Below are 27,745 nucleotides of genomic sequence, written 5' to 3' on the forward strand. Positions count from 1 at the left end.
AACCAATCAAAACAACAACAACAACCAAAAAAATCCCACAAACAAATAAACAAAACAAAAACCCAAAAAACCCCACCAAGAAATAACAATAATGAAGAGGCAGGTCCAGACAAGCCATGAGCCAAGCCATCCATTTAGGTTCAGTGAGGAGCATAGTTGGGCACAGGCAAAGCCCAGAATCTGTGCCTGAGCTTAATCCCAGCTCCAGTGGGAGTGCCCAGTGAGGGGTCTCATGGTTTTCTCCCACAGCTCTTTTTGCAGTGGTGTTATCACATTACAGCACTGCAATGGGTCAGGGCTGCACTTGAGCACAAACCAAACCCATCATGCAGAGGGGTTGCAGAGACTGTTGGTGCATTCAGGACCAAAAATTGAAGAATCATAAGGATAGTTGTTCCACTAGGGTGTACAAGTTTCCACCCTTGCAGAAATCCTACTCAAGGTAGGCTCAGGACTTTTGAATCAAGCTTTTAGTTCATGTTACAGGAAGGTAAAATTGTATTTGTAGATCTATAAATGCATCAGCTATTGAATGCAACATAAGCCTCTTTTGAAACACTCACTATTTCTACTTATTTCCATGGCAGTGACATCCAGTCAGTTCAGAAAGTAGGAGAGAAGGGGAGTGCTCACCTCTAGTCCATACACACCCCATCTCACAATGGCATGAAAGCTCCTCTTCTCATTCTCAAGACGTTACTTAAAAAATATCCTTGTGTAAGAAACTCTCCAATTCAATACACTCCTTTCTGGGTCTGCTCTTTCAGCATCCCTCTGTGCAGAACCTTGTAATGTTTCATTCATTCCCAGCTGCCTCCTGATGCTGGATTTTTACCATCAGAGACTGCCCACAAGTGGGATATCAGGGATGCTAGGCAACCACCAAACTGGAGTAATCTGATCACAAAATTCATATTTGATATGATATTTTAAAAATTCTATATTTTTATTTAATACCAAAGTATTTGGTCAGCAAAATCCTATTTTAACCTTTGCTCTTAGTGTGCCTATACCAAAATACTGGGATTTGTATAACTTCCCAAATTATTTCTGAAAAAAAGTGTATGATGCTCACTGGGATTTACTCGGTGCCAATGGGAGAGTTATCTCTGACACAGCTTTCATCCTACATCTAATTTCCACAAATATGTCCCAGAGGATACAGATTCACTCCAGCAAAGATCCTTGAACTACAGCGTGACTTTTATTATATAAATGTATCATCCTTCTGAGTTTATATTAAAAGATCTTTGCAAAGTTCTGTCCAAACTTTGCCTTGAAATTTACCTGGTAGGAGCCCTATTATCTCAGTAGCAGTGCAGCAAGTGAGTCAGCAGAGAATGTGCCACTGAGTATGTTACTCAATCACTCACATCTGCCGTGTTTGGGGACATCCAAAACAGGCACAGCATTCTCAGCCCTGCCCCAGGGAGGCTCTTATGCTAAGCCAGTGTGACTCAGCAACATTTCTTAATTATCTGATGGTTGCAGGAGACTTCAAGATTGAAATGTTGTCAGCAGCATTTTATCCAAAGTGAAGGAAAGTTTCTAAAAAGCACTTTTGGGACATATTCTTGCCAGCTTTATGGCACTGGGCCTCCATTACCATAAACAAACTCTAATACCTGAATGTGGCCTTCTGGGAAACCTCATCAAAAGCCACAGGAAGGCTCATTTTTGCAACCTCCTATGCCTCTGTCCTCAAAAGCAATGGTACTCCCCATGTAGGCTGGGCTCTCCATTTCCCAAGGGATTGTGTCCTTCTCTTGCTGTTCCCCAGAGTTGGCAGGGCTGAGCTGCCTTGGCACAGGGGCCACAGGTTTGTCACCATCTCTCTGGGTGAGTGGAGCTTGGCACCAGGTATCTGCACAGTCCAAAGGTGGGATAACAGCAAAGACCTTGAAAATATGGACAATGGTTGAGCAAAGAGGGCCCCAGACACGTAACAATGCACAGATGAGCTACTACCTGTCTTTTAAACGGGCAATGTGGAAAGCTGGGAGAAGCTGCTTCTGCTTTGAAAAAGGAGCAGCAGCTGAGCAAGGGAAGAACAGCAAGCAACAGGTACCTGCTGCAGCCTGGGATGCAGGGTGCCCTCCAGGACCAGGCTGTGTGTAGCCTTGGGAGGAGGTCAAGTGCTGGGAATTGCCTCCAAATTCAACTCTATAAAAGGGTCAAATCTGGGGAGGAGGAGTTAAAAACAAATGCTTCCTGTAGATGTGGCTTTCCTCATTGAGGAGCTGGGTGTGATCACCTCCAGAGCAGTGCCCGAGGCCATGCAGAAGTGCCAGCTCCACAGGTCACCTCCATGGTGCTGAAAACAAAGGGGTTTTTTCTACATTTTAAACTGTAAAAGGTGCCATTTCCACCATGCCCTTACCATAAAAAAGGAGAAAAATAGAAAGAAACTTATTTTAAGAGTTGAAATATGGGGTTCCATCATAATCTTTTAAAATCTGAGTGAATAACTAAAATGCTCCTGATGCAGAGAAACCCGTCACAGACTTCCTGAGAGCACCTGTTAATTAAGTGTCAGCATTAGGTGCTTTGTAGTTTTGAACAATTCTACTAAATCACTGCATTTTCAGTTAACTAAATACTACAGATCTGCCTACAACAGACTGAGGGCCCCATGTAGGACTAAAGATCCCAAGCTCTTAGAAGTAATTCAAGGCTCTAATTTCAGCTGCCAGTTTGGATGCTGAGAATTCAAGACTTCCTTGTGTAAGCCCTCAGAGGAACTCGGAGAAGTGAAAATGTGAGGTTTCTTTTTTTTTTCTTCTTTATTCTGAAATTTGAAACAGCTGTCACAAAATGTTTATAACCATACATAGTGCTCAATAAATGTCTAAACCTACAAGGAACTATGCATGAATTATGTCTGATTTATACATTAAATAAAAATAGAAAGAGCCAGTTGAATTTTAAACATTCCCCCACATTCTGTAAGGCTAGAAATTACAATGTCTATAGAATATTTCCTGCAAAAATGTTTAATGCATTGCATATACAATATAAAAATATTTTTAAAGCATTCTGCGAGTTTATCAGACAAGGTAAATACTTGGGCCTAATTAAACCTTCTTAAATTGGTTTTTCATAGTGAAAAATAGCTTTATTTTTAATCTCACCCCATAAAGTGCAGTCAAAGATTAAACATCAGGAAATATCTGAGCTGCCATTAATTGCTGTAAGTTATTGCTCTTGGACAGGTCAATAAACTCATGGAGCCTTCAGGAATCAATCCCAGGGGTGAGGCAGGACAATCCTCACCCCAGCCCTGGATCCTGACCAGATCCCAAGCCAACTCTGAGAAGGGCAAATCTTCTCCTTTTGGGGCAATGAAGCATGTGTGATTGCAGCATCTGTGGAGAGGTGGGAGCAGGGCCATGTAGTGACCCCAGCCCCAGATTCTGCTAGAGTGACTTCCAGGAGCAACAGCCTCCCAAGGTGCAGACCAAGCAGGGCACAGCAGTGTTTCTAAACACCCAAATCACTTGCCCTGACTGAAGAGACATGTTTTAAAGAACAGGTTTCATGGAGCTGAAGCTCCAGTTCCTTTATAGGTACAAATGAGTCAATAAAGTCATACTAAAGTTTTGCCTACTCTGAAGATATGTGACTCTAACATCCAAAAAGCACTGCCATGACATGTCTTTATTTAGTTGCAAAATACTTTGCAAATGCAAATACTGAAATACTTTTACTGCTTCTTTGGAGGATTATTTTTATACTGTAGATACTCTCCAGTCATACTGATTTAACTGCAAGGATAATACTTGACCTGCTTAACCCCAGGGAATGAAGACATTTAATATTTTTTCTTCCAGTTATTACCCATTCCTAGCAAACAAAGCAAAATAAATCAATAAAAATGTAATTTTAAGAAGAGTATTCCCAGGTTTGGTTAGCTAAATCACATCTTTGCAATTAATGTGGCCTTTACAGATGATTTAGACCTTTCTCAAGATCACCTGCATGGATCAAAATAAAACAATCTCATACCAGTTTTATGGCACATCACAGCTAGAAAAATATTTCAGTGGAACAATTACAAAACAAAACTTTGTGGTTTAGCTCCCTAAAGCACAGAGGTAGTTGCTGTTTATTCTGGCTGTCTTCACCTCGGCTCTGTGCATAATGGACATGCTGCCCAGCTCACCTTGCACAAACTCTTCAGTCCTTCCCTGTGTGCTCTCCCCTCCAGTGCAGAAGTGAGCTCTGTGTGTCACCAGCACCCTGGTAGCTGGAAATTTCCTAGATTTTACCCCCCAAAATAAAGCAAAGTAGGTGAATGGATGCTCTGAGAGATCCAGGTGGGAGTGACAGAGCAGCTCCCCTCCAGAGCTGGAGCCCTGGCAGGCTGTGCCTACCCTTGGGCCAGGGGAGACAGTGGCAAGGCACAGGGTGCTGTGCTCGTTAGTCCTTTGCTACACCTCCTCCAGATGCTGGGCAGTCTTAATTTAACTAAGGTTAAATCCCAGCTACATTTGGGATATCACTTTAGGCTCTTACTCTTGGAATGAGCCCCAATAAAGCTGCCCAAGTGGCTCTGGCACCCATGAGGGTCTGTGCTTACACAGGAGCAGTATTTTTACTGCAGACATGCTCTAAGTCTGGGGTGGCAGATGTTTCAGCCAGCAGCATCAGTAAGTGTTTCCACAGAGGCCCTGTCCCTTTCTGGGGCAGTTCATGCTCCCAGGGCAGAGCAGGGTGATGCCTGACAGCCAGTCTTTGCTGAGGGGCAGATGAGCCACAGCAGCTGCCTCAGGGAGCTGCAACTGAGCTTGGTGGGGACACCAACACAGTGACACATCCTGGTATTGCCTACGAGCTCAGTGCCATCCCTGGGTGACAATCCCATTCCCTGGAAACATGGAAGTAGGCTGACAGAGCCATCTTAACACCAAGCTTGATTTGAAACACAGACCACATGGAAGTCCTCCTTCAGTGTGAGGAGAACCTGTTTCTCCTCTTCAAGAAACATGTGAGATTAGGAAGCCCTTTCCAAATCTGCTGGGCCCTTTATAGAGCTTTACACATCTACAGACACATCATGTGAATAAACAGCTTACTACAAAACCAGAGCTGAAGCCATCCAACCCTACAGCTTCAGCACAGGATAAATAAAACCAGCAGGTTAAATGTTTCCCTGCTGCACTTAAGCAGCAGTAGCCTGGTTTTGACACTGCTCCAGAAGGTTTATGCCTGCATGATCATAGTGGATATTTTACTCTTTAATGTTAACAGTGTTTTCATAGTATACTTTTTTTTTTTTTAAATTAAAAAAGCTATGGACTTTTAGAAAAGCTGACTCCAGGCCTTCCCTCATTTCTCTACTATCCATGGTCATTTTGCCACTGACAACAAAAAAAGGAGGACCAGAGCCTTTAATTCCCTACTTTTAAGTGTTAATATATTTACAGACTGCTATACAAACAAGCACCAAACAACAATTACACATTAATTAGAGCTACACAATATTTGTACATGTTGCTAAAACAATGCTGCTAAATGAAGAAGCTTTATTAGTTCAGAGTTTTTGGCTGCTGTTATTAAAAATATATTTACCTGAAAGGAAATCCAAGTATTTCATTTTACAAACAATTTAAAATATAGCAGTAAGCAACATAAACTATTGCTTTTTATGTTTATACAATTTTTTTGGCATAACACTGCCATACAGATACAGAATTATAAAATATCTCTTTATAGTGCATTACAAATCCAGAAACTGGTTACCACTCCTACCACATACATATGGTATTGGTACTACCAAACATGCACAGCATTCTGTAATTAAACACTGCAAAGGAATACAGAGAAGAGAGCAGGACCATTCATAAAAACTGACATAGAGCTGTTCCATTTTGCAAGTAAAAATTGTTGGGCATTGGGTTGTTTTGTTTTTTTTTACTGCACTTTTTTCTTAGAATACATTTGAACAATGAAGTCTATGATATTTTCAAATTTTATCAGTGCAAAACTACATTTAATCATCTGTTGTTGAAATCAAACTGCATAAAGGGCAAACAACCGTGGAATATGTTAAAATACAGAAGAAAAAGAGCAACTAATGATTAGCAAACATGCTTCAGCAGATCCCAAAAATGTAAGTGCCATAACGTTTTTTACTGCAAAACAATAATTTTCACATGGTTAGCCACAGTACTAAGTACATTCAGTATATTTCACAATAAACTTTAGTTGATGAATACACCACTGAACTTGTAAGCATGGTAGAATTGAAGAGCTATATTTCTAAGAAGATACTTCTTTCAGAATGATTTGCCAATTCTCACCTTTTTTTATCTTATAGTAGACAGCATAATGCTTCTGGAAATAAATGTAGAAGCGATTACAAGTCATATGAAGTCTCTATTGAATTGATCTCTACAGCTTTTGAACTGCATTTTAGGAGTCCATTATGTCCAGCATGTAATACACCTATTCTTTAAAGTAAATTCTTGCTTTCACCAAAGGTCTTAACTAAGTGTACTCAAGAACAAGGGCTGAAAAGGGAACACGGCTTTCAGGAAAAGAAACAGCCAATACTGAGCACAAAGATATTATAGAGACACAATGTGCAATCCCCTTGGAAGAATGCATCTAAATATCTCTAAGTAGTGAGCCTACAGTGTTGACCATGATGTGAATTGAGGGGGGCTGTATATGCTTAGGCCTTTTTTGACCCATGCCTCATGTTCAGACTCTGATAGTCATAAAATGCCTTTTGACCAGTTACTCCAATCACAATTGGAACACAAATAAAAAAAAAATTACCAAAATGTAGAATGATGAGCATGGTTCTCAACAAACCCCAGATGGTATTTCTATTTTCTGCATGATCATAATGTTAGATTCATTGATGCTGGTTGCTCCAAATCCAGAGGTACCTCACTAATATGTGGGCTAGGGATAGGTTTTCCATTTCACTGATTTTGCTTTTACATGGGTAAGAAAAAAATAAATCAACCCTGTTCTGCAGTTGGAATCTTACTTTTAACACTATTCTGCATAAGGATTTATGTTCAAAAATGTGTTTAGAAGGAGTAAGGTAGCATTGTAATCAGCTTAGGACAAGTTTCTGCCTGAGCAGACATCTTCTGCCTAAAAATAGAAGAAATGTGGGGCATTTTCTGCCTAAACAGGTATTTTGTCATTAGAAACTCCCACGGCATTTAAACACTGATTTGAAGTGGATTCACCCTACAGTATTTTTAGTATGTGTTCAAATGCAGTAGCAATTCTTGAACAAACAGATCAGAGACAAATAAGAGATCACTTTCTCCACACAAAACACTATTAAAACATGGAACTCACAGCCACAAGGGATTGCAAAGACTGAAAGAAACCATGAGTTCAAAACCAAAGAATTTCTGAAGAAAAATGGGTCCCTGTATAATTTCTTTGTTTCACAGCATCTTTTGGTGGCCACTGCTGCAGGCAGGACTAGGCAAGACTAGAAACATCTTTGGTTCTGATCCCCACTGGCAATTCTGAGGACAACATACATCATCAGCATAATATTGTCACACTTTTATTAATGGCAAAACTTGCTTCACATACTTGGATCTTATTCATAAATACAGCTTTTGTCAAGGAAATTCATAATGATATGTATCCTGCAAAAGTGTGGTGTAAAAAAATTACATTTTCACTTAAACGTATATAACTATAAATTGTGATCAGTACCATCACAACAGTCAGAAGAAGAAAGGTGCAAAATAACCTTTTAATTAAACAGATAGACATAAGTTTTATTTAAAAACAAACAAGAGCTATTTTCCATTTAAATCCAGTAAATGTCACTTGTCTTACCTCATTGGATCATCCATCAACATTGTACAAAGCTTCTAAGGTCTATAAACCTTCTGTTTATAGTACAGATATATGCAACTGCAGATTATCAGAATTATCCTGGAACAGTTCAGGGAGGCTTACACTAGTTTACATGAAATATTAACAATGATTATCCAAATACCTAATACATTAGAGGGCTGCAATCTTAGAGCAGGAAACTGAGGAGCTGACCCAAGCCAGGGAACAGCTCACAAAGGATTATTGCACTTATTTTTGGCATCCTTCAGGATTTTATTTGAGCAACATGGACACAAAGATCTCAGACCTGCTGCTGGATATGTGGACACATGTAACTACTCTTCTGCTCTGAATGGTCTGTGCTGCACACCTCATGTACCCGAGCCTCCAGCCTCTGCACCAACACAGTATCAGGTAGTGAGGCACACTTGTGCCTGGCACAGTAGGGCACAGAGCTGTAACTATCCTTAAAGTGCTGCATTTTTGCATGATTTGTATGATTGCCTTGTGTGTACTCATCTGCCTACTCAGTAACATTGTTTTGAGTTGCATATTCATATCCCCTCGCCATAAGATCCCTAAAATCAAATTCACAGGTATGTGCACATACACACTATTCCCACTGAACAGTACCAGAGGCTACTCAGATGTACTTACTTGGAAAGAACCTCATATAGAAGGTTCTGTTCAATTAACATATGAACAGCTCAGATTCTAGTCTAACACTGGGCCATAATACACTATTGTAATAAGTACACAGAAATCCCTGAATACTTAAGCATATAGCAAGACAAAAATAAATTTAACAGTAAATGACTTGACCTTCTTTGCATACCCTCAGTTCCTGAAGTAATGGTTAAACAACTATGTACTGACATCTATGAGAATACAGTAATTTCAGCACATATATATATACTCTATATATACTGTAAACCAATCCTTAGAAGCTTCAAGCATGGGGTGCTTCTGGTTGCTAAGGCCATGAATCTGTAAAAAAAATGCATACAGTGCACCCACTTGATCCTCACAAATCTCGGCAGACACTAGGCTGTATGATTGCCCTGCAATAAATCCTTCTTTTCAGTACTTGCAAAATCAGAAGAAACAGTTCCTTTATGAAAAGAATGATACACTGTCACATTTTACATAGAGCAGAATTTGTTAGTTAAAGCTGAAGTGCCCCACGGGAGTAATTCTGTTGATAAAGCCGTAAAACAAGTATTAAAGAGAGCAGGAGCCCACCTGACACAAGACCCCTCACTTACAATAGTCCCCATTCTTTGTAGGCAACTGATATGCCACTGCTCTTCTATGAAAACTGAGAGAAATATATTGAGTTGCAGATTTAAAAAAAATAAATAAATTGCAGAGTTAATACAAGTGTAAGTACCAAAGTTCTCGACAATATTTTCATGTACCTTGGCCCCTTAATGCAGACAGCTCTGCCAGATTAAAAGTATTTTAAGCACTTAATAATCAACATCAACCCCGTAAGCATGTTTAATACTGCAGAGTAATCTTCTGGATGCACATCCCAAGAACTTTGTTGAAAATCAGAGCAAAATTTCTCATTGTTTTGTTCAGTAGACAAAAGATCTCCTGAGGACATTGATGTACAATCAAATTACACTATAAATATAGTAACATCTCCAGTATCCCTTATTTCACTTCCATACTCTTCATTTTCTGTAAAGTGTTCAGCATCAATACTAAAGTTCATATAGTTTCTTATGCTATAGTTATGTTCCTTATACACAGGGTATCAATTTACCCTATAGTACTCAAAAAATAACTATGTAAGAACAACTCTATGTAGTTTGCACAGTTAGGCACTCAAGACTGAAGAAGTCATAGGCAGAAAATGAAGTGTCCTCCCTTTGCACACATGGAGGGGCAGAGTCCTTAACTACACAAGTTAAGACAAGTTTTATCACAGCACTTCCTTCCCCTTCTGTTCTCAAGGGCAGAGGCAAACAAGAACAAGGAGATCCCACTTCATGTCCAGGGAATTGTGAAAGGCTTCTAAGGTTCTTTCTGGTCTTAAAAAGGTGGTGGCTGGAATTCTTTGGGGCATTTCTGCTCAGACAGACTTAATGCCCATTTGAATGATCCAGGTTGCCCTAAAAAAAAAATCCATGCATATAAGTTCCTTTTCTCACAAGTCAGCACAGAAGGAGAAATAGATCTTCTTTCTCTGCTTCTTTAGAATGGAAACAGCCTAATCTTCTTCCTTAGTTCCAAGATCTCTAACTGCCACTCTATTTGATCCCAAGAACCAGTGCTACCTGAAAAAAAAAATGGATGATGCATTGCCATGATGGGCATTAGCAAAACAGAATACAAGACATTTTGTCTATGCTCTGAAACCCCTGAAAACTTCATCATTTATAGTTATAAGACTTAAATGAAGTCCTGTAGCATTTTGACACTCAAACTGTAGTCAGCCTCTTGTCTCATAACATTTAATCAGAAATACATTAAAGGCAGTGGATAATATGTACAGAAATACATACAGAAGTTTTAGAGTATTTTAGGACTGTAGGAAATGTGAAATTTACCTGCATTATTTTTTAATTCATACTCTGCACAACTAACTTGCCAGGTCCTACTGTCTGACTTGAACAGCAGAAAATCAGAAGAAGCTACTCAGGAAGAGCAGACAGTTCTTCAGTAGAAGCTGAGAAAGATCTTAATAGTGAAATTCTTACTTGCTGGGCTCCAGCCCAGCCAATAGAGTGGCCAGTCTTAAGTTACCACTGATTATTAAAGTAACATAAAACTGTGAGAGACTTATGATAGAGAGCAAAGAGAGGAAACACACAGCTGGAAAGAAGCATCAAGATTGCCTTTGTCTTTGAGGCCAGCAAAAGGTGACTGCATTGCACAGATCCTACCCACAACTGGCCAAGAAACATCGAAGTTCAAATAAGACCCAACCTGACGTGCCTGGTGACCTTTTCCCTGATGGCTTTGCTGGTAAGGCAGTGCTTTGTGGTAAAGACTCTGCTTTTCAGCTGTCCAGAGGCATTCCAGGTGCTGAACCCAACTGGGGGAGTTGGCTTATTACAGCTGATCACAGAGAGCTTTCAAACTGACCAAATTTGAGAGATCAAAGAGATCCTTCCCCCCAGCTTAGCTGTAGTAAATGAGTCAAGAGAAGGGAAAATTTAACAGGGACTAAAAGAAGTGTAAAGTGCAACTACCCTTGTATCCAAAAGCTGTGGATACAGTTTCTTTGCAAGTTAAAAGTTTTATTCAATGTACAGTGATTCCCAGCTGTACAGGACATGATATTTGCTATCCATTGTTAAGTGCCTCCAACAAAGATGCCAATCGAAGGTAAAGATACTGTGCAAATACCGCTATTAATCATGAACATAGTTTCTAAAACAATAACCACTAGGGTAAAAAAACTGTGTTCTTGAAATAATTTCTAGTAATTTCCTACATGGAAAACAAAACTTAAAACAAACTTAAAGGAAACTTAAAAATTCTGATGTTCCAAAGCTTTTTAGTTGTTACCTTTTATATATATATTTTTTTTTAATACTGGATGAATTCTAAAAAGTAGATAAGCTTTTCTGTGCAATCTGTCTTAAAAAGATAATGAATGTCTTAGCTTTCAATATGCACAATTGTTTTTAAAGAGACACACCTGGCTGACTGCTGATAAACTGAGGTTGAAAAAAACCAAAATTCATTAACCTAACAGAAGCCTAATCTGATGCATTTGCAACAAGCATCGCCTCGTGAACTCACACGAGATGGAACCAAAATGAAGAAGCAATGAATAATTTGTTTCATTCAAAATGAAATAGCCATTTTTAAAACCTCAGACTCATGGTTTGAGCTCATCCTTAGCTTTTGTGGTGGTCCCCCCTGAAAATGTATCCTTATCAAGATTATCCTGTAGATCTGCTGATGTGTCATTTGAAGAATTCTCAGTGTTACATAAATCTTCCTCTATAACGCCTGCATGATTTCCACAGTCATTGTTCAGATTTTCACCATCTTTTTTGGAATGAGAAGCGTCCTCCTTTCTGTCAGAATTATCATTAATTTCTTCTGATTTTGAAAGCTGACTGGTATCAGTGTCACTGTTCTTTTCACTGCTGTTCTGCCTAACAGCATCACTGTTCACTTCTTCATCATCCTGATCATTTTCTTCCCCATTTTTCGTGAATTCCACCTTTCTTTCTTCAGTTGTTTTACCAGCTGAGCTTCCACTTGCCGATGCATTCTTAGGCTCTTTCGGTTTCTTATGCTTAGAAATATGACTATTGGGAATAGAAACTGGAGATGCTGGCTTTTTATTTGCTTTGTTTCCCTCTGACTTCTGTTTTCTTGGGGGTCCCCAGATAAAATGCTCAGAGGGCGTATAATGCTGCTGGGCAAATCTCAGCAGTTTTCTCCTTTCTCTTCGGTCTCTAATAGTATACACAAAATATTCCAGAGCACTTTGCTTAATGTTGGGAATGGTATCTTCCACAAGAGCTTCATGCAGAATAAATTTTACCAGGGGAGATTTGAAACTCTCATATCCAAGTTCACCAAGACTTTTCAGAATTCGAGTGATTCTCAAGTAGTTATGTTGAGACCTTTGAAAGAAATCAGTAAAAAAACTCTATTGAATCAGAAAAAAAGAAAAAAAAACACTTTACAAATACAGAACTGGAACTGCAATTCCTGAGTCCTTTTTATCACTTCAGGTATGTACTTCAGATTCCTGTCTTTTAATTTCTCAAAGCTGCTGAAGCTTACTAGCACCTCCTTTGCCAGGGTGATGTGAGTGAAAATCAGTGTTTGTGAAAAGCACTGGGGGACAGGGCTGAGAGAAAATAAAATTAAACATGGACTGATTTTTCCTTCTCCTGTATGAGAAGGGTAACAAAGCTGGTGAAGGGTCTGGAACCTGTAAGTCCTATGAGGAGCAGCTAAAGGTAATGGGGTTGTTTATTCTGGAACAACAAAGGCTCAGGGGAGACCTTATTACTCTCTACAAGTGCCTGAAAGGAGGCTGTGGCAAGGGGAGGGGTTCAGTTTCTTGTCCAAGGTAACAAGTGACAGGACAAGGGGAAATGGCCTCAGGCTACAGCAAGTGAAGGTTCAGGTTGAATATTAGGAAAAATTTCTTCCCTGAAAGAGTGGTTAAGCATTGGAACAGGCTGCCCAGGAAGGTGGTGGAATCATCATCCCAGGAAGTTTCCAAAACATGAGTAGATGTGGCACTTAGTGCTATGGTTTAGTTGATATGGTGATATTAGGTCAAAGATTGGACTCATCTCAGACTTTTTTCCCAACCTTAATGATTCTATGCTGGTCTGTTTCTGAGGAGAAAACCCAGTCTCTTTGTAAACAAAAGGGTTTGTATTGTATTTATAATGCAGCTACAGAACAGGGTTCATTGCACTTCACTCAAGGTATTTAGAAGCTGTGTCTCCGGGCTAGACTAGCATCTGCACTACTGATACAGTCTGGGGAAAACCAGGAACCTCTGAAGAGTAAGTCCTACTGTTGTAGGAAATATTTAAGAGAAAATTAACTAATTGTCTTCTGAAAGTGTTTGTGAAAAGGTCTTACCCTTGTTCAGCACACCTTAGTATGCAGTAAAGCTTTTAAGTATGAATTTTAGATGAATAAAATTATGCAAAGAGATTCTCAAATCCTGACTTAAAACTGTAGCTACTCACTGGAAAGAACAGGAGTGAAAACACATAGTAGCATTTTGGCTTCCTGAAAACCTGTTATCTGTGGCCTGAGTCTGAGCCCACACCCATATTGGCTCATATAATATTGAAGTAAAATTATTACCAAATTATTCCCACTATTCATCTGGAATTCATCAGCATTGTACCTACAAGTTTTTATTGTGACAGGAGAAAAAAAATACTGCAAGAAAACAATCCGCAGCTCTAAGATCAGAGATATTAGGAAAGTGAGCACAAGATTTGAAAAGAGTTTTTGGTACAATTAATCTGTTTGAGACAAAATTCGGTGCAAACTTAGGATCCACACAATACCAATTAAAAGCAACTGATATAATTTGCCGAACATTGGGCCAAGGTTTGACATAATATATTTAAGCCTTTCCAGATCAGCATTTCAATTAAAAATATTTAAATACTAAGTATTTCATGTTTTGAGGAGGGAGGGAAATCTTGTTGCTTAACTTTCATACAGGTGTGGAGAATTTGATCTTTCTCAAAAAGAAATGTAAATACAAAGATAAGCCACTTGTTTTTTTATCAAGTGAGAAGCAGCACTTTGGGATTGGGTGAAAACAAATTCAGTATCATGACAAATTAGTTTGGAGCTGGAGTCTTCTTCAGCACCATCTAAAGTATTTTCAAGGAATTCAATGACATCAGTCCAACTGGTAATGAGTGAGAAGAACAATCAAAAAAAGGGGAAGGAAGGAGGAACGTACAGAGAGAGGCACAAACCAGGCATCAACTATTTATTTTTCCCTTTTTTTCATGGCAGTCTTTGGAAAAAAAAAATCTTTGCAAAACAAAAGGATAAAGAGATTCTATAGAAATTCTAGCAAGTGAAGTACATGTCATTACTTACTCATTCAAATGCTGAAATCTTTCTTGCCAGTTAGCAGCTCGTGCTACGTTTCCAGTTTTATCAATTAGTTTTATTCCAAAAAACTCCAACATCATTTTGTAAGCCAAAAGGAATCTTCTAATTGCTTCTTTTGTTTTCTTGAATTCCTAATGGACAAAGAATATGTCCAAAATTCTAAGTGGCACTAAAGCAAGTACGTCTGCATTGTATAAGACAATTCTACATAACAAAAAGCAGTTATGCATTAAAATTACTGTGATGGTTTGTATGGAGCTCAATTTGTATTACCTCAATTTCATATGTAGTTAATTCTTTAGCATAGAAGTTCAGACCTTGTTCCCTCAGTGGAAAAAGCCTGTTAAAAGAAGAAGTGCATTATGGCTCAGTATAAGAACACTTAATCAAAATAATGATTTAAAAAAGAAATAGGTAATAATTGACCAACCATTGTATGTAAGTGTGGTTATGTTCCAGTTTTTCATAGTCTCCTTTCCATTTATTTAGGACTTCTTCAATATAAACCCCTGCACAAAAATAATTTGAAAAACTGTAAGGTAGCCATCAAAACCAGCACTCAGTTACATAAAGTATATGCATGTCACAATAATGACAGAACACCTACTTTAATTGTCTTTCACATACTAAGTGAAGTATGGCCTGATGTGGTGATAAATAAATAATTTTTAAATTATTTACTTAAACTTAGTTTAAAAATAAGGTATTTATAAAATATCAATATAAACAAAACTAACTGATTTATACTGGGTTACTAACAAGTGAAGGTATGTGACAGCAACCTATGTAAAATATATCCAAGAGTTCTCATGTTACAGATCCCTTTATCACACTGACTGGGAATCAACAAACTACTTCCATAAAATACTGCATTGTGAATCACCTGTCATTGCTTTTACAAGACAAAATTCTGCAGCTATCCATCTATTTGTCTGTCTGTCCGTCCATCCATCCATCCATCCATCCAATCTTCACAGAACAAAGCCTCAACTCTCCCATACTAGGAGTCTCTCCAGCTGCAAATACCATTATGATTGGGAAATCTTTCTTAATTGTGGCCAAGCATCACACTGAGATTGTGTTCATGAAATTCAGTCACAGGCTAGGGCACTTTTCCAGGTACTACACTGATATACAAAGTACATGAAAATCATGATCCTTGTTCCCAAAGCTGTACAATATCTTTCCATGAATAAGCACTGTGTTCATCTGTTTCTATTTGAAGCCAACAACAGTTTTCTATTCTGAAACCAACAACAGCTGCACAGCGTCTCCCAAAGTCAAACAGCATAGCAGCAGCCTAAAAAACCCAAAGCCCCATGGATATAGTAACCTACCACACATTTAAGATGCCTCTTCGCCTTTCAAAAGTGAAAATTTCCATTTGGGTCTCAATGGCAAAGGAGGACACGTTTGACACTTCTATTCAAGAAGTGAAGAAAGCAGTCTAAGGGGCTGCTAAGTACCTGCGATTTCTAGTGTAGGCAAAGGTGGAAAAGGACCTTGGAAAGAAGACCTTCACCATCACTGCATTGTATCCAACCTACATGTCAAGTATTGGAAAACTTGCTGCTCAGTCCCAGGGCAGAGAGACAAAGCCAGCTCTGATCCAGAACCACAAGCTAAATCTGTAGGTCATAGAACTTCATATCTAGTATTGCACTAGAAATGTTCTGGGATTTTCATCTCCAGAATTTCAGTCCTTAAGTTGGTAGCTAAGACTCCCTCTGAACACTCTCATGGATCCACAGACTGGGGTCAAGGTGGTGGTTACTCTTCCATTCTCAATACAAACTTCTGCATAACCAGAGTTCACAGCCAACAACACATCAGCCTCCATGGCTTATCAGCTACCTTTGACATTACTAACTGAGGTTTTCTCCTAGAATACCAACAAAAATGTTAATCTTTACAAATTTTGGGAGGGAAGCCCTCCTATAGCTTTCACAACTATCTCTTCTTGTAGCTAATCCTTGAACTGCTTCTTCATTTTGGACTTTAAAAAAGTTCTTCCCCACAACCTTTTCTGTCTTTTCGTTTTAGAGCCACCATATGGTCCCCAGGTTCACACAGACCTCAATGCCCTTCACTTTCCTTCTATATCTGTTCTCTGTGTAACATCTCCCAAATCTGCTGCTTCTTTATTGGCAGACTCACCTTTTCTTGCAGTGAAGCTAAAACTGACTAAAAGCATTTGCTTATGGGTATCTAGATAAAACTCAAGTTGGTTACAGCAAAAGTCTTATCTTTCTTTCACAACCTGAGTTATTTTCTCACTTGCTAAGGGTATTACCACTATCTTGGCTATAACAGTTCTCATCTTCAACTTTCCTATATGTACATTTTTACAACTTTCTGTGTAACATTCCTTTCCAACAAGCTTCCTATCTCAAGTCTTACAATTGCATCTCAATTTCTTTTTTTTTTTCCTGACCTTGAAAAGTGCTTTCTTGTCATGCTTACACCTACTCTGAATGTTACTGAATGCAGCTACCCTGAATGCTGGAAAGATAATCTTTCTAGACTGTTACTTTTTTATACTGACCCCCCCTTTTTTTTTTTTTCATTCTTCCATTGTGAAACCCTGCTCTGTAACATCAAACAAAACCTATACACCTTCACTTCCAAAGCCTTTGTGACCTGTCCCTTACTTCCTTATCAGAACCCATTTGTTGCTATGAGACTGATTCTGCTTCCAACAGGATCCTGCCTCAGAGGAATCTCACTCCTTCTGCACTCCAGCATGCACTTCACTCCTACCAAGCTGCTCTCACACTGAGAGGATCTTTCTGCAAATACCTTCAAAGTAACCTTGTCATTATTCCTTTAAAAGTCAGAAAATCTTACTTTTGGCCTTCAGTTTGGTGGTTTTTTGTTTGTTTGGGTTTTTTTGTTTTGTTTTGTGTTTTTTGGTTTTTTGCTAATGGCTAAGCTCTCTTGCGCTGAGACTCCTCTATCACCCTTACCAAGATTGCTTTACTGCTTCCTGATCTGTCTGCTCTCCTATTACCTCTCATATATATGTATCTCTCATATATATGACTGCTAACTCTCTAGAGTAGGGCTTTTCATCTTTCAGTTTCTCCTGTGTTTGTCCAGAATGCTGCATACAAGGTTCCTGCTCCACTGCCAGAACCACTAGGGACACTGAGAAATGGCTTTATTATTGTTATTACAATAGTCTCACACAAGATTACAGCACATTTTTTTCCCCTTACACCATTCTAGGGATAACACCCATAGATTGCTGCCACTCCTACTCAAACAGCAAGTTTGTGCAATACAGTGGAAGAACTTTATCTTTGTTTAATAAAAGGTACTGCCACAAAACAGTGGTATTAACAATGCCTTGCAGTACTTCATGCTGATAATGTCTAAGAAAAGCACCACATTCTTAGAGTGAAAGCTAACTCTGTTTTAAGCACAAACTGCTCTCATGTTATCAATGTGCTACTCCAACATGGGAGGTTCATGTTCTACAATGTATTACTATAAACATTTAATTTGCCTCAGTTATCACCACTGTTTCAATTTGTACTATCATTAGTGAGAATTCTTTTGTTATCACCGCTATTGTCGCAGATCACTCACCATCAGGTTTAAATGGGATTTTATTTTTGTAAAACCGGAGATTGCACAAGTCATTTTGATACCGAAGATCTTTAAAGTTCTGCTAAAAGAAAGGAAACAGGACATTATCAGCCTACAAACACCTACCAAGACTATCCAGAAAGTAATACTGGGCTCTTTGAATAATTTAAGGTCAAAAAATTTCAGAGTTTTAGGAACCACAGAGTTCCACTCATGCACCTAAAGACTCAGTTTAAGGATCTGAAAGTTCTTTCTGGTGGGTGCCTTCTCCTCCTGAGGCAGCAGCAAGCATAGCAGCACCCTCCCTTCAGTCTCAAGGAACTTGAGAGACAAACAATCAGTCAGGCAAACTCTATAACCCACCATCTTTGATATCCAAGGCACAAGCATTTTCCTGGGCTCCTACCACAGTTCCCAGGCTTGCACATATCATGTGTTTGCATGTTTGCCCAGGAGGAAAAGACATTGCTTCTCTCCCACTCACATATGTTGTGCTTCTGTATCAGCTTTTTGGTTCCCATTTCTTGTACTTATTGGACAACACAAAGGCTGAAGAATGTTTTTTACTGAAAAGGCAATTTTAAACCATAAAATATTCTTACTGGATACTGGTGTCGGTATTTGTATAAATCTCTTGCTGCGTAGAAGCTTCTCTTTGGCTTGGCTGTCAGCTCAGTTCCATCACCACTCTGAAACAGTTAGAAAGCAGATATTAATCTTACACAGATCCTCTAAATAGCACATTTGTATAATATTAAAATAATTACTTTTCCTTACAGATTTCAACAATGTAAACAAACATAAGTGCCTATAAACAAACAGACATGTAAACAAACAAATATATATTTAACTACTGTTTGGTCAAACACTGAAAATTTCCCTGCTCAATACTTTACATATTTTAAAACTAAGTAAAAAAATTAAAACAGAAAAGCAAGACTAGGAATTTTCCAAATCAACAGTCTGATTGTCATTTCCAAATGCAAGACTTCAAAGTAATCTGGCAAGTGCTTATACAAGATGAAACAAGTAACCAAACTTGAAAATGCAGAGACACCACCAATTTTGAGGAGGAAATCATACTATTTCCAAAAACAAAACAAAAAAAAAAAGAAAAAAAGAAGAAAAAAAGAAAAGAAGAAGAAAAGAAGAAGAAAAAAAGAAGAAAAGAAGAAGAAAAGAAGAAGAAAAAGAAGAAGAAAAAGAAGTCATGTGTACATAGACTTATATTGCTGTTACTGTGCCCTGTGGAAGAAAATTAACAATTACTAAAAAATTTAATTCTACTCCTTGCAATACATGTGTAATAGTTTAAAGCCAAGCTTCAAACAAGAAGTTCTCTGGGACTGCACTGGGCATTTGCCGTTCTTATTGCCCATCCCGTGGCTTATTAACTCCCTTTAATGACAAACAAGCAACTATGTCCATTTCTCCTTTCACAAGACCAGCTCTGACCATACCTGCAGACCAAACACACTTGCTTGGACAAGAAACACCCCTTGACACTTGGTTGTCCGGCACTAGTATCACCATGGAACCAGCAGAAAAGGGAAAGACGCTTAAGCTCGCTTAATTTTGTATGGTCTCTGAACCAAAACACGATATATCTAGCAACCTAAAAAAAAGACCCAGTTGCTCCTCCCTACATGGTATTCTAACTCAAATAAAATTATTGCCAAAAGAACACTTTATTTCTTTAAGCTCGGCATTTACAAAGCTTCCTAAAGAAGACAAACTCGCTCTGAAAATTCGTCACACCCACCGAGGAGTCACAATTCCAGTGCCACATAGGATCAAATATTCAGATTTTTATCCCGTTTAAATGAAGAGACCAGGATAAATGCTCCATTTAATTTAAAACACAGCCTTCCCTGGAAACGGCAGCAGTGCTAGACAGGCACCAAGGCCTCGTTTTTCTCCCGGTAATGCCAGGGGAGGGGTGGAGAGAGATAAAAGCGGCTCGCCCTTAGTGGAGGCGCAGCGCTGGGTGATGCCCAGCCCCGGGCAGATGCCGCCGGCAGAGCCCGGGCCGCCAGTGCCGCAGAGCCCCGGAGCGGGGCTGCCCGGACCCGGCTCCGCTCGGCTGGGGCGCCCCGGCCCGCGGCAGCGCAGGGCAGGGCGAGGCGGGGCCGTCCGGCGCTGCCGGTACCTGCTCGGGGCTGGCGGCGTCCGCCTCCGCCCGCTCCGCGTCCTCCTGCGCCGGCGGGGCCGGCGGCGGCTCCCGGGGCCGGCAGTCGGCGGCGGGCGGCTCGGGCGGCTCTTCCCCGCCTCCCGCGGCGGAGCACAGCCCCTCCTGCCGCCGCGGCTCCGCCGCCTCGGGCTCCGAGTCGGTCTCCCAGGTGGAGTCGCAGTCCTCCACCGTGGTGGGCTCCTTGAAGCTGACCCCGCTCAGCAGGCTGCCCATGGGCCCGGAGGCCGCGGAGGCCGAGGGCTGGGAGCGGCCGCGGGCTGCTTACGGCTGCGGCATGGCGGGGCGGGGCGGGGCGGCGGGGCCGGGGCTGCTCCCCGCCCGGCCCCAGCCCACGGACACGCGCGGGGCGGAGCTGGAGCCGCCGGGACTTCCACAAGAAACACGCGCCCGGCCCTGGCGGCGGGCGCAGCGCCGCGCACAGCCGGGCCTGGCACCGCGGGGCTCGGGGCCCGCCCCGGCACCGCGCAGGCCGTGCTCGAGGGAGAGTGCGAGCCTCCCCTCCGAGGAGCTGCGGGCGTTTCACTTCCCGCAGGCGACCCTGAAGGGTTCCCTTCCCTGCCCCCTGAAGGCTTGTGAGAAAAGCGAGTGGGTGCGGGTGTTCGTCGAGAAGAGGGGGTTTGGCGGCTGCCCCGGAGCAGGGGTCTGGGGAGGGGGTGTTCGAGTGGCAGCAGTGTCGTGCCGCCTGCCGTGTCAAGCTCCGCCGTCTCCTGGGCACGGCAGCGGCTGCGGTGCGAGAGACCCAAGGAGTGCACAGGTACTAGAGAATGCGCAATGGAGGCGGCAGTACCGTGGTAACCAAACAGTTTTGGCTGCTTGTAAATTTCCTGCGAGTTTGGGAATGAAACTGATGTTCAGGGACCAATTTATAAGGGCAGTGACAGCGTATTTTGTATTTGGCTAGTACGTGCCTTTCTGAGAGAAACACTGCCAGGAGTGAGGACCTGATGAGTTGACAGCTTAGCACATTGTTCCAGTGCCTACTCTCACCCTCATGTCTAAAAATGTGTCACCATTTCTAACCAGGGTTGGTAGGCTTCAGTTCACACTCAGGGATTTCTGCCTTCTCCTTGAAGACAGTTCTGTGGTGTCTGCTGACCGTTCTAAAGATGTGTATTATCATCAAGCCGTGTAAGTTCTCTTCTTGGTAAACCAAACAGGCTGAGCTTCTCCAGCCTCTCACCATAAATTCTCTAACATTCCCTCGCTCCAAGTTGTACCTTTTCTGACTCCTGTGTTGAATGTTTTAGGATCTGTTTCAGCTGCAGCTACCAACTATTTAAGTGGATGTCAGGGTCATCAGAGGTGATTTAATCTATATATTCTTGTTTCCCTATCCACTCTCTATAAACTGAAAGATCATTTTAAGTCAGGTTGCTACAGTGTCATGCTCAGATGCACTCATGTCACTCTTGCACATAACCCTCCTTCAGGTTCATTTGAAGCATGTTAGCTGCACACACTGACACCAAGCACAAGAAATTACTGCAAATGCCCTGGTTTGTCAGACCTTGTTTCAGGCAAGTGTATTTGCAGTATCAGCTCACCTAGATGCAGTCACAGCTGCATGGCTGAGCGTGAGCCTGTGATACCCTGCTGCCTCCCACCATCACCTGCCTTGGCCAAGACATTTCTCCTCCTGTGCTCTACGTGGAGATCAGTGAAGCCCACTCAGCCTTTCCAATATCCCTTAGTCACCATCATGCCAGCTGCTTCCCTCCTCAGGATCCAGCTACTCCCACTCAGTCCAAGATCAAAGCCAGTGGCCCAAGCCAAGACATCCATCCCCTCCACCCCCAGTCCTGTAGGTTTTCAAGGTCTACTGGAACTTTTTTGATATGTGATATAAAGCAATGCATATAGCATACAGGAAAGTTTTTTGCCAGTGGACATAATTTTAATAAAGAATAAAAAAATCCCCATCAAGCAGGCACAAGAAAGGTTATAAGAGGGTGAGCAGACTAGATGCTAGGGCTACAGCTAGGGGAACAGTCTTCTATAACACTCAAGCTTATGTATAATTTTGGAGAGTTCCCTATTCTTTGACCTCATTTGGGGGAAAGGATTTCTTTCCTCCTTCCACAGTATCTCCTCTCATAGCATAGTTTGAAGGAACTGACTTAAGAAATTCTGGTGTCTGGAACACACTTTTCTTGACTATGTGCTGGCAAGCTACATCCATTGGCCAACATCTACTATAGACCAGCTCTGCTTCCTCTCCCCTGCTACAGCATTTGTCAATGTTCCCTCACTGGGATTGAGTTTATACTATGGACAGTGGAGCCTCAAAAGCATGCCTTGAACATGCACAAAAATCAGGGGAAGGTTTTGATGACATTCAGTTTGCACGGCAATTAATCCCACAAACTAAAGATCTTCCTGCAAGAAAGCTCAATTTCTTGTGCAAATAACTGCACCTTATTATAGAAAGCTCAGTTTTACCTGAAGAGCAAGGCTGTCAGCCAAGTCTCAAAGCTGTCGATAAAATCTCACAACAGAATTTTAGGTGGATTTTTAAAAGATCTGAATTTTAGGTAGATTTTTAAAAGATTTGAACTGGTGGGAGAGCTCACCAAGCCACTTCCCATCATTTACCATCAGTCCTGGTTAACTGGGGAGATCCCAGATGACTGGAGGTTAATCAGTATGATGTCCACCTACAAGATGGGTGTCTTGGGGTGATTTTATGATGAGTAGTCTATTCCCTTATCATCTGCTGTATGCCTGGAAATGCTTGATGTAGATTTAAGGTAGATCAGGGGGAGGGGGGATTTCAAATCCTCACTCCCTAGGCATCCCTGGTGCCATGTGGACTGCATCCTTTTTTTTTGCTTTGCTAGCTTGGTTTTTTTAGCTTAGGCAGGAAGATTTTTTTTTACTTTCCCCAGCCTTGGAGAGGCTGCTGCAGCAATCATTGGGGGGCTTTTTTTTTTTCTGAAGTGAATGGTACGGTTTGGTTTTGGTCTGAGATCCAAGAGAAAAACCAACAGGAGAAGAATTGGCTGGGGTCTGCTCCATCTCGGCCCCTGACCTTGGAAAAGCCAGGCCAGTGAGAGAAAGGACACCAAACCCACCTGCTTCACCTGCTGTGAGGAGGGGACCAGCACCACAGATTCACCAGCTTCCCGTCTGTTTTGCTGGAGCTGCTGTGTGAACGTTTTGTTTTGGCTGGTTTTTTCCTTGAGATGGAAGCTGGCACCATTTTTTTTCTCCCCACGAGGTTGCCAGCCATGGTGGTTTGATTTTTTTTCTTTCTCTGGCATTTTGGGCTTTTTTGTTCTGGTGGTGGTGGTGGGACCTCCCTTTGCCAGGTGTCTGTATTTTTCCTGTAAACAATGTCTTCTTTCAGAGTTGCAGCTTATTACTGGTTCTGGTTGTGAACTGTTGGGATTCATGAAGATGCTCTAGCACCTTAAATAGCTGTGTAGGGTGGTATTTGTGAGTTTGAACAAATTCCCATAGACATATCTTAATTAGAAAAAAATAAATTCCATTACTTCACAGTCATAACTGGTGATAATTTTTGCAAAGGTAGTGAATTTATGGCACTTGAGTTAACTAAAGTATTCCTTAAATCCAACGGAAGATGACTAGGTGCTAAAGCCAGGACCTGTTTTAGCAAGTATTTTGACAGTCACATACACAGGTGAAAAACAACAGAAGACCCAGGGGACTGCAAACCACTGTACATCAAATACAGGCTTCCATAACACTTAAAACAAATAAGCATTTCACTTCTGATTGTATACATTTTAAGCAGTATAGGTTAGTCAAAGCTGCATTTTTTTCTTTGATGAGGACATGGTTTTATGAGGACTTCAAAGTGGAAACCATGTTGCTTTCTTAAAGTTAATGCTGTTAAAAATTATTAAAAATGAGGTACTTGTAATACTTTATCATTATCTTGGGAGGACACTTTGAATAGAATACCAGAGAGGTCAATTAACAACTGTGGAGAGATTTACCAATCTAATATTAAGGTGATATAATACTGGAAGGGATTATGCATCCATAGAGGATATAGTAGACTACAAAACCACTTTGATAAATGACAGAGGAGAGTAAAATAAATAACATTGGTAAAATGAAATTTAGTCGAGATGATGTAAAATGATTCATGGTGGATATTTAAACATACAAAGGTAGATGTAGGAAATGCAGAAAGGCATTGATATTAAAGAAATGTCTGGGAGCTACTGTATTATTTGCATACATTCAGACAAGGGTCCAAATATATTTGGACACCAACATATATTTGGGAAAGTGTTCAAAGTCATGCAGGTATGACAGTGTTCTGTATGCAGTAGCTGTAGATGACTGGTATTTTAATGGGGTTTATTGCCTCCTTTGCTTATTTTTTGACTATGGTGAATTTTAATTCTCTTCTTTAGTCCAGTAATGCCCTAGATTGATAAATGCCAAGCTTGATGGAGTAGCTATGTAAGGTGAATCTAATTTATAAAGTTCTCCATAATTTCTCTCTAGTGAGTGTCACTGGAAATGATTAACTAACTGTAAACTCAGAAGTCAGGTTGCATATTTGCCTAAATTTGTTTCTACTGAGAGCTGAAATTAATTTACAGAGAAGAAAAGACTTCACATAAATTATGCTAGACGTGACAGATCAGTGTATTAAGCTCAGTAAAGCCAGGGGAAGTTCTCTCATTTTTGCTGGGTTATGACTACAAACCTGAAGACCTTAACTAAAGCCCTGTTTATTGGAGTGTCTTGCACTACGAGGCTGCAAAAGGTCACTTCAGAACAAATTAATAGAGGAGTGTTTTACTTTAAGATGATCTGCCTATGAGGCAGTCTCAGTGTAGTCCTTAAGCCTCTAAGATTCTGCTTGTTGTCTTTCAAACAGAGTGTAAGACTGCAGTCAGTTTCTTGATAGGAAACTGATCTAGTTCTAGGGTGCAACATGGTCCAAATTAATTGCTGTGCAGAAACCCTTGATTAATAGCTGGGGTCCTATATGGCCCTTGTGATGGAATGGAACCAGCCACCCTGGTTGGCACTACCAGCTCTTCTGTAGTGGGCTTAAGTACAGTGCATCAGCAGGTCAGCTGCCTGACATGGCTGATAAGAAATGACATTCACTTGCCAGAAGTTCACACAGGACTAGATGATGCCATTAAGTTTTGCTGAAGGGCTCCTGGACTGCACCATGCAAGCTAGTAATTTTGGCAGTGCAACCCAGTAAAAAATTCTTCTACCTGAAAGACAAACTGAGAGTGTGTTGTAGAAGCCCAAAAGCAGGTGTCCAAGTGCCTTTGGAGATCCCTTAGTGTGTCCATCTTTTGCTGCAGAATGGCACTGCTGCTCCAAAGGCTCAGGAGGTCCCATAGTGTAGCTGCCAGCCCCATGAAGACATTTTGGCTACTCTAGGTCATCTCCAAGGAATGATGCACATACTATGTGTATGCTTATCTCTTATATAGGCGCACAGTTATGTCTGTATGTGACTGGTTGGTTGGCTGAATCACTTTGAAAGCTGCTGGTCTGTATTGAGCAGAGCTCCATTTATCTAATGGACTATTACACCCCTTGTTATCTTTTGGCATACATCTCTCTGTAAACAACTAAATTTAGGTGTTTCTTTACAAACTTGATCCTGCCCCTAATGTTCCTGAGCATCCATATTTCTGTTGGGAAATACAGACTGCCTATGACAATTGATGTTACGTGGACATTTCTGACCTAACAGCACACAGTATCTATTGTCTTGAACTTCTAGAATTGCTAACCGAGGCACCTGTGCCAGGTGTAGGACATGACTTAGTGTACTCAGAGTAGGCACAATCCCCCTGAAGCTGTGTGATTTTCTCCTCTGGGTCGTTAAACAGAGACTGACATCCTTCTGAAGCCTGAGAAGGTTTCTCATTTGGGAATTCATGTCCTGAGGCATCTAACCTGTAAGTGCTAAGCCTGAGATAATCACAGAGTACTCCTTGTGTACTCCAGTAGGGAAAAATAGGAAGCTCCAGAGGATAATCTCTATCATCCTATAACTGGTATTTTAAATATGTAAGCTAAATCACAATATTGTTTGTTTCTACTGATTATAAAGGAGGTCAAGATCTAGCCAAACTCAGGTTTAGACATCAGATTTTCAAGCTGTAAATATTACATTACATGACCCAGTCCCACACTCCTGAGATTTCCTGAAAATACTGAATTTTGAGTACTCAGCTCCCATAGGAACAGAGAGAGCATCCAAACTGAGCTGGTGGTGAGCATCCCTTCCCCTGGCATGAAGAATATCTGTAATCAGGTCATATCATGTAATACACTTCCAGTGAGAGACTAAGAGGACTCTTGTTTCAGAGTGTCTGTTGCTATGTATGCAGAACTCAAGAGTAGAAATCTCTCTAGGAAGAGACAGAGCTTTAACCTTCCTGTCACATCCTGTTGAATTTCTTATGCGTAAGATCAAAGTGATAAGGAAATGAACAAGAAAACTGCCTCCTCCTTGGTCTCTGAATGAATAGCCAGCCTTTGGCTCTCTGATGAACAGAGAAGTATGAAAGGCTATAAGGAGGTCAGAGCATCACACTACCCTGGTATGTCATTTGCTGTGATTTATTTCCTTACCTAAACACAGCAGAAGTTGTGCAGAGCCCCTTCTCCATCCATAATGAACAGTAAATAATGAATCCCAGTCCGCTCTGCTTGGGTTAAAGGGCCTCACTTTAAGGTGACATCAAGTCAGAGCAGGGAGTGCAGCCAAGCAGTACCGACACAGAGCCATCACAAGTTTGACCCACCTCTGTCAGCTGAAAGTGGAGCATGCACAAGCAGTAACACTTCAGTTTGACTAGAATAGGAGCTACTGCTGTCCCTGGAAAAGATATTGCCAATAAACCACTATTTCAAGACCACAGACTCTGCTCATTCTTTCTTAGCTGACTTTTTATATGACTGTGTGAATTTATGTAGTCGTGATGGTGCAGCATAGCTATTTCAAAGATCTAATTGACGTCAAGATTGATGTGATTCATGGGAGTCATAGGATCCCTACCAGTGAAAAAAAGTCCAGATTAAATGATATGCATTTGTGAAGTTCTGTAGTTTGCTTCTTGGCAGGTGATTGTGGATTTCATATACTTCATCAAGGATAATTTGAAAGTGTCTGAAGTTGTTGATCTTCAACAAACTCCTCAGCAGTTAGTTCCAGCCAGAGGCTGGCACAAGACCAAATTACACAAGTGGGACAACTGCAGGCCCTGACTCTGCCACCACTTGCTTTTCATCCTTTCTCATATCATGCTTTTTACATCATCTGTAAAAAACCTATATAAATACATAAACCAGGGAAGAAGTTCATCAGGGAAGCCATTTTTAATTAGGTCACTGATGCTGTCATTTTAGCTTGTGATTAAGGCAAAGATGCATGGACTGAGATACAAAAGCAAGCAAACACACACAAGCAGAAACTGAAACCTCTAACAATGCTGCCTTTCATGTACTTATCACAAGCCCAGTGATTTTTATAACCTTTTGGGTTAGTTCACTTAGTTAAACTATTCTACACAGCTTTAAAGTACAGGTCCACGTCAC

General features: G+C 40.9%; 1 protein-coding gene across 6 annotated transcripts in view; it reads right to left on the minus strand.

Moving 5' to 3' along the window:
• Positions 1-5,402: 5,402 nt before the first annotated feature.
• Positions 5,403-27,745, minus strand: part of OGFRL1 (opioid growth factor receptor like 1) — an 85,311-nt gene continuing 62,968 nt past the window's right edge. For 2 of the 6 annotated variants that reach the window (XM_079299150.1, XM_079299149.1), the window contains 6 exons: positions 18,600-18,686; positions 17,998-18,079; positions 14,837-14,915; positions 14,680-14,746; positions 14,392-14,537; positions 5,403-12,419 (listed from right to left, as the gene is read on the minus strand). In XM_079299150.1, the coding sequence (XP_079155276.1) occupies positions 11,660-12,419; positions 14,392-14,537; positions 14,680-14,746; positions 14,837-14,915; positions 17,998-18,079; positions 18,600-18,686 (1,221 nt within the window). In that variant the 3' untranslated portion in view covers positions 5,403-11,659. Of the gene's footprint in view, positions 12,420-14,391; positions 14,538-14,679; positions 14,747-14,836; positions 14,916-17,997; positions 18,080-18,599; positions 18,687-19,759; positions 20,002-20,146; positions 20,530-27,745 lie in introns of those variants that run through there. The other 4 variants (XM_079299148.1, XM_079299147.1, XM_079299152.1 and 1 more) reach the window with 4 other exon arrangements.

This window comes from Erithacus rubecula (genome assembly GCF_903797595.1).
Source record: "Erithacus rubecula genome assembly, chromosome: 2".
NCBI lineage: Eukaryota > Metazoa > Chordata > Aves > Passeriformes > Muscicapidae > Erithacus > Erithacus rubecula.